The 7,445-nt window shown below is 43.5% G+C and overlaps 1 protein-coding gene across 1 annotated transcript; it reads left to right on the plus strand.

Annotated features, from left to right (window-relative positions):
* The first annotated feature begins 4,525 nt into the window (after positions 1 to 4,525).
* On the plus strand, positions 4,526 to 7,262 carry LOC108935775 (transmembrane emp24 domain-containing protein 1-like). Its single transcript, XM_018754636.2, has 4 exons — positions 4,526 to 4,860; positions 6,099 to 6,196; positions 6,309 to 6,495; positions 6,592 to 7,262. The coding sequence occupies exons 1-4, from the start codon at positions 4,672 to 4,674 to the stop codon at positions 6,808 to 6,810; spliced, it is 693 nt and encodes a 230-aa protein (XP_018610152.1). The 5' UTR covers positions 4,526 to 4,671; the 3' UTR covers positions 6,811 to 7,262.
* Positions 7,263 to 7,445: the final 183 nt, after the last annotated feature.

Raw genomic sequence — 7,445 nt, forward strand, 5'->3', positions numbered from 1 at the left:
AAAAGGGTCTTAAAACTCACCTCTTCCGAACTCACTTCTCCCATGATCTCTAAAGTTCACGTAAAGGTTCATGCTCTATAACTTTGAAATCATATCTGTTGAACAATGGATAAACCTTCACACAGCTACTCATGTAATGTAATGTAAATGTTTATTTTAAAAAAAAAATTAGGGTTGTAATTAGGAATTGTCAATATTCGGAAAAACTTTTATGGAGCTACTCCTGTGATGTACATTGGTTCATATGGTGGAAAGTAAATTAACTGTACTTTAGAATCACACATGTATATTTAAGTGTCTCTCTGTTAATGTAATGCACACATTGTATTTTCAATGAGATGTACATCGCTTTGGAGAAAAGTGTCTGTTAAATGAATGAATGAATAAATAAAATAAATGTTGAAATATGTAAATTCAACACAAAGCGGATTCATGCGGTCCAAAACTTTGCCCACATTTAATTGGGTGTACAGTGTACTCAAACTTTATTGCTTGTGGTGCTGCATCATAATACTACATTTAGTCACCGTTACTGTCATGACCACTAATTTTTTCCTCAGTGGAACTCTTTTTTTGTCCATCTACTTGGTCTTTAAAAAAAAACTTGCTCTGAGTCACTATAAGGGTCCACATCCTTTTGAAGCTGGGCTCTGCAAGATTTCACACCTAGGTGAAACTACAACGCAGTGGAAGGTCACGTTCATGTTTAGGCAACATCTTAACCCTCAAGGTTCTGGGAGGGCATGTTACATGGTGCTTGACACATGAGAAAACATACAAAAATAAATTTCAGTGGTCTGCTTCCAGGGGGTGTGGTGGTGCAGTGGTGCAGTGGGTTGGACCACGGTCCTGCTCTCTGGTGGGTCTGGGGTTCGAGTCCCGCTTGGGGTGCCTTGTGACAGACTGGCGTCCCGTCCTGGGTGTGTCCCCTCCCCCTCCAGCCTTATGCCCTGAGTTGCCGGGTTAGGCTCCGGTTCCCCGTGACCCCGTGTGGGACAAGCGGTTCTGAAAATGTGTGTGTGGCCTGCTTCCGAGGTTTCATTTGCTGATGTCACACTTCGTATCAAAACAACTAGCGAGACGATCTTCTGAGCCACCAAACAGACCGAGTGAAGACCCAACAACAGCAAACGTGTGCATTTTTCTTGTTACTCTAGGGTGCCCCAAAATAACACGGAAATCATCCTGAGATAGAATTTCTGCAGTACAGAGGAAACTGGGAGTCTAGAAGACCAGTCAATGTATTTATAGTTCTTGCTTATTCAGTTACATTCCCAGAACTTTGACATTAAAGCTGGAAGCAAAGGACATAAAGTCAGAAGGTACTGTAAGCAGAACAAGTTAGGAACTACATAAGCATGCAAGTTCTAAGATGGTAATTCAGCTTAATATATCACTGAGCTGCAGGAGGAATTCAACAGAGAACATGTAGACTCTTGACATGGACACACCTGGTCCCAGATCCAAACCTACAAGTCTGGGGCTGGGCGTCAGCAGCACAGTTTGGAAAGAGACTGAACTTAAGTCACATGCCACAGGGAGATTTCAAAGAAAAAAATGAGAAAAATTATCCTGAAAAATATCATTTGTGATTGCTCTGGTTTTGTAAGTGACCTCAAAATCCTGGGATCTTGCACAACACCATTTTTCTACACTGTTAAACAGTATCGTTTAATGTCAGTCATTAGATGCTGACTATACAGTACTCTTAAACCGTGACGGTTTTCTTCAGAGTTGTTAAAAAATACACTTAAGAGAGAGGAAGAGAGCTGTGAAGAAGTGGGGAGTTACTAAGATGAATTGGGATCAGCACGCTATGAGCTTCTGAGTCAGCCTTCTTCAGTAGACTTTTGTAACACCATGGCAAGGCTCTACTCATGTACAATAGGCATAAAATCAACACATTAATTCACATACACACTTTTACTGAAAACTTAAAAAGAATCCAAACCACCATGTCTCTAATATGAAAGTAGCATCCACCTCCACTTATTCATTATAGCTACGAGAGTCTATTTCGGGCTGAGGAAGTTTCCAATCCCGATCAAGGGTCCCTTTCTGAAACCTGTTCCCCCATCAACGAATTCCGTGACACCTGGAAACCAGGCGCCACCGTGCTCCGCCCCACAAGGGGAAAAGAATTTCCTTCTGGTGTTTGCAAAGATGCACATGACACTTCCTGTCTTCTTCTGCTTCTTGAAATGGGTCTTTCCTTCATCCGCCTCCTTAGCACTTTTCTACAAGCGCAGTAGGCGCCTTGTGTTGCACTTGATGCTAAGATCATAAGGGAAGAAACATTTTAAAGACAAAATTTCCATCATCTGTGGTTTAACTGGGGTAGTTGAGCATGTGGGGTTGCGGTATCCGTTGAGGGTGAAGGGTATCTAACAAGTGTGGAGGGGGAGTTTGGGACGCCAGACTGCACTGTTCGGAGGCGTCATGGGCCAATGAAACACTGATAAAGAGAGAAGCCCACTTGAAAACCTCAATGATATACCCATGTTGGTACCCTGTTATTGTGTTGGTTACGGAGGGAAATTAAGCTTCTTGATCAGAAGTCACGTAGGTGTATGCTGGAAATGTTGGATGTCGTTCTGTGTGGCTTCGTGGTGAGGTTGGTTCGACTGGGTCCTTGTGTACAGCCATTGTAACGTGCGGATGGGGTACAACATTTTGTCCTGTTATCTTGAATGTTTAACAGATTCCTTAAGGAGAGCTCCAAGTGAGTCGGGGCTTTCTTGTAAATCGCCATTAAACATAAGGAATTTATTGTATTTCAAACAAGAGCTGTTACACGAATCATCTAAGTCATTATATGATTATTTCTTAGCCACGTTAAAATCTCCATTTAAGAGAGTACGGGGTACCATCTTGTCCAGTAAATATTATTTTATTGCACAAAATGTGCAAACTGGACAAGCATAAAATCCAAACTGGCCATGAGGAAAAAAAAAAAAAATCAAATAAACAGCATGTCATAAAAGGTAATGTTCAAAATTATTAAACGCAGAGCATATGTTAATCTTTAATGCAGGTAGTAAAGAAAAGAGCACTCCATTGATCCATCCATCCAGTTCACCAGCCGCTTGGGCGCCACACTGAGGGGGAATACACCCTGGGCGGGATACCAGCACATCGCAGCAGGGTAGCCGCACAGTCACTCGCTCGCTCACTCACTCAGTCACACTCTAAGGAACAATTCAGCGTCAGCAATCCGCCTGAACTGTATGCCTTTGGACTGCGAGAGGAAACCGGAGTCCCAGGAGGAAACCCACGGAAGCCGGGGAAAAACACGCGTCACGGCATAGCCAATACAGGCGAAACCGCGCTCCAAGCGCGAGTGCAATTGGGTAATAATGACAGCTGTGACCGAAGTGCATTAGGAGGTTCGAAAAGTAAATTAGCACTGAGTTTTCTCCTTGTAGGTATATTAATACGTGTAAGCTGGGCTTCCAAAAAATGTTTTTGTTGTTATGAATAACTACAGGGATATTTTTATTAAAAATAATACATTTCTACTGAAACTAAAATTTTATAGACAGTCGTTTTGGTGTCACCCCCTCTGATGGTGTCACCCGGTGCGGTCCGCACCCCCCGCACCCCAAATGACGCCACTGGGATCAAACACACGATCTCTCGCACTACCCAGGAGCTGCGCCTCCCATAAACAGCACTCGACATAGAAAATAAAGACTTCATGCAGTCAAGATCCATGAAACCATGGTTTATCTGTGCGCAAAATCCGTATTATACGGTAAGGCTTTTACGGTAAGGGCCGCTCAATCAGTCAATGCTGTTTTATTTCTTCATCCACAGCGCCATCTAGGGACGTTGATTATCTGGCGTATTTTATGTGTTCAAGTTCTGACATAAACTCTGCGCGCAATATTATTAGAAATGAGCAAACAATCCTACCATGCCAAAAATAGTATACAAATATAAACTCTAACGTCTCTTTGAGACTAGTGCTTTCTCGAGATGTAAAATACAAAACAACACATTTTCGGTGAGAAACTCATCTATTTCATTAACTAGCACTTTTAATACGTTTAATATTACCTGAGAGACAAACTACCCACACTATTTCTTCCTTGTTTTGCATAATTACTTCGCTCGGAACGGCCCATCATGTGTGCAGCTTTCCTTTAATCTCCATCGTATGCAAATTACAGGAAAAATGGGGGTGTGTCTTATACGATTGACAGAACCGTTCAACAGTTACAATAAGCATGGGGATCATTAATGAATTCTGAAATATCAAGGGCATTCAGAAACGTGCATAAACTGTACCCGTACCGCTCTTCGTTTCTACCGTATGCTAATCACAGTATGAACGGAGGCGTGTTTTACTTGATTGACACCAGACATCCTCCAATCATAACCATCATGAGTTGTGCAAGTACAGGAGAGTTTACAAGAGAAAGCGGAAGTTGCTCTTTCCGAGGTATATAAATTGCTTCTACAATATACAAATCAGAGGCGTATACGTCTTGATTGACAGTAGAAACTCTCCAATCACGATAAACTCAGCGGCCAATCATGAACCGTGAAAGTTCAAAAGAGTACAATAGGAAGTCACTAACTTAAAACTAGCTAGGCGGTTGCTATCCGCTTTGACAGGTTTCAATGTCCGCTGGCGCTGGTTAAGCAGTCTGCCATACGTTCTTTTAGATGGGTGTCAACAAAAGGAGAACGAGTTGCGGCTGTGTAGCAGCGGTTTTCGTCTTGTATTTTGATGTAATAACAGGGTTTGCACAGAGCCAGCAGGATTCGGAATTCACCTTTTTGTTGCCTGCCGGAAGGAGAGAATGTTTCTATCAAACAGCAGCGAAGAACGGCTCGATGGAGGTGGAATACCAGGTAAAAATACACATACTGGGTCAGGGGTCGTTCAGGATGAAAAATACCTCTTGGCCTAGCTCAGAACGGCAGCCGGGGGAAGAGGTGTGACGTCGGGTCAGTGTCGCGTGCAGCGTCGTGTCTCAACGTTCATTATTACTTCTTAATTTCTCATTAGTGACTGACATGTATGTACTAGGGACTTCTTAAAGGCACATATTTTCATTATGAACTTGCAGGACACACTGTAGCGCTTCCCTTTTAAACTTGCTTTTGCTTTAAGTTGTTTTTCCGAAGTTTGTACGAATGTGAATTTGCCACGACAGTGAAACTGCGGGACGGCAAGGCCCCGCCCCTCATCGACATCATGACCGCGCGCAGACCGCGTTGTGTCTATCGAATAAAATGACGTAATTACGTATCTTGCGTAGTGTCAACAGTCGTCGCTGTCAGTATATACGCGCCTTTAATCAGGGTGCTAAAAACAGACATCAGTGGTCATGGTGAAACTATTTTGCAATTCTATTATTGTTAGAATTCTTTGCAACTTTAACCAAGGAGTTATTTTTAAAAGGGGCACCTGGTAGTCTATATGCTTGTTTTATTCTGTCTTTTTCTTAAGACAGACAATCCCAGTTCTCTATGACTGTTTTTAATGAACTTGGAATACTTACACACTCATGTTGTCTGAGCTAGCTTTCTCCTGGTGCACACTCTAAAACTGGCAGCTGTTGCAACAGTTACAGCATATAACAATATTTCCTATTGTTACAAAGCTTAGAGCTACTATCGTTGGTCCCAAAGGTTGCAGGTTCAATTCCCACCTTCAGCTATAACACCCTTGAGCAAGGTGCTTATGACCCATGTTGTGAGATGTTGCTGTTGGCTGTGTCCAACCTGCAGGAACAGCTGAGGACACTCTTCCGCATGATCTGTATTTGGCCCCAGAGACTGAGGTCACACTCCAATTCAGTCACAGTGGAGAATGTTCTTGTACTTCTGGGCACTGCAGTCCAGTATCTCCAGTCTATCCTGTGCAGTGTGTGGTCTAAATGAAAGATGCTTCATGAAGCCTGAGCAGATGTACAAACTGGGAATGAAAGTAGTAACTGAATACAGTGAGCAATAATGCTGATAGTAGATGCATCAAGGCTGTTTCTGAAAAGGCCAGTATGTGCAAAAAAAAAATCCTTCTTTCTTTCCTCTTTTTGTGTGATGGAGAAATGCTTTGGTCTGTAAACAGTCCTGTCATTGTCCAGGTGATTGCAGGGGCAGGTATGGATGTGGACTTCACCATCACCTCCCCCCATGGATACATGCTGATCTCTGAGTTTCGCAAGTCTGATGGCATACACACGTGAGTGCTCCCCCCAACAAGTATAAAATCCAGTAGGCTCACACCTCTGTCCCATTGGTTTGCCTGTGCCTCAGAGTAACCCGACTTATGACTGCGCCTGTCCTGTAACCAGGGTGGAGCCCACAGAGGACGGCGACTACCAAGTATGCTTTGACAACACCTTCAGCAGGTTCTCAGAGAAGATGGTCTTCTTCGAGGTGATTCTGGAGGGGCAGGCAGGAGACACCAGTGAGGAAGATGACTGGGCTGCCATGGCAGAACCCGAGAGCCTGTTGGAATACAAGCTGGAGGACATCCGAGTAAGAGCACCACACCGCCACCTTTAAAACTTTGTTCTTTTCTTTTGATCTCATCCCGGTCTCATTGGTCATTCTCTCAAACCTTCCTCTGTCCAGGAGTCTATAGAGTCGGTCCACCGGCGCCTGGAGCGCAGCCGCCAGATGCAAACTATGCTACGAGCATTTGAAGCGCGAGACCGCAACCTGCTGGAGGACAATCTGTGGCGTGTCTCCTTCTGGTCCTGTATTAACATGCTGGTCATGCTGGGCGTGGCATTCACGCAAGTGTACACCGTGCGGCGCCTCTTTGATGACAGGAGGAGAGTTCGCACGTAGCGCCTTCCAGCAACAGGCAGCAGGACTCTGTGTGGAGCCTAGAAGTCTCTGACAGGTTAAGCAAGGCAGTGGATAATGTGAAAAATGTGACCGTCGCACTTGAAGGCCTCCTCTTCACTCCCATTGTTGAACCCATGAACCCTGATAAACTGCCTGCACCAGTGTCCCCTTCCTTTGCTAAACCTACGTGACTTTAACTGGATTCTGTCCGCTTTCATACATCCCAGTGCGCTCTTGACAACCTGTAGTTGCTGCCTTGACGTGCCTTTTATTTACCTCCATCGGTTCCCTTAAATCCATAGTTAACTGATAACTATCTTGTTTACCTCTCTCACCCAGGGTTCTCGGTTAATCCCTGCCATCTTTAAGATGATTGTCTTTAAGTGCCTGTGTGCTCTTCTTGATTGTAATGGACTGAAAATTTTCTCCTTCCTTTTGTTGGTGACAAACTGAATTTTTACTAGGAACTGAAGGGTACTTTTTAAATGTTTTCTAAATGTATGGCTTCAGCCTTGTGATTAAAATTATATATGAAAAATTGTGTAGTGATTTGGCATGAGCTTGAGTAGTAAATATTTTTAATAAAACTGGAGAGAATTGTGTTATAACATTACACTAGTTCTTAGTATATAACC

Source organism: Scleropages formosus, chromosome 8 (genome assembly GCF_900964775.1).
Source record: "Scleropages formosus chromosome 8, fSclFor1.1, whole genome shotgun sequence".
In the NCBI taxonomy this organism is placed as follows: Eukaryota; Metazoa; Chordata; class Actinopteri; order Osteoglossiformes; family Osteoglossidae; genus Scleropages; species Scleropages formosus.

What these genes read in the sequence shown, in the direction of transcription:
- LOC108935775 (XM_018754636.2), top strand. Translation starts at nt 4,672, where the DNA reads ATGGGTGTCAACAAAAGGAGAACGAGTTGCGGCTGTGTAGCAGCGGTT. An exon ending in CGATGGAGGTGGAATACCAG is followed by an intron (nt 4,861 to 6,098) that starts GTAAAAATACAC and finishes GTCATTGTCCAG; the next exon opens with GTGATTGCAGGGGCAGGTAT. An exon ending in ACAAGCTGGAGGACATCCGA is followed by an intron (nt 6,496 to 6,591) that starts GTAAGAGCACCA and finishes TCCTCTGTCCAG; the next exon opens with GAGTCTATAGAGTCGGTCCA.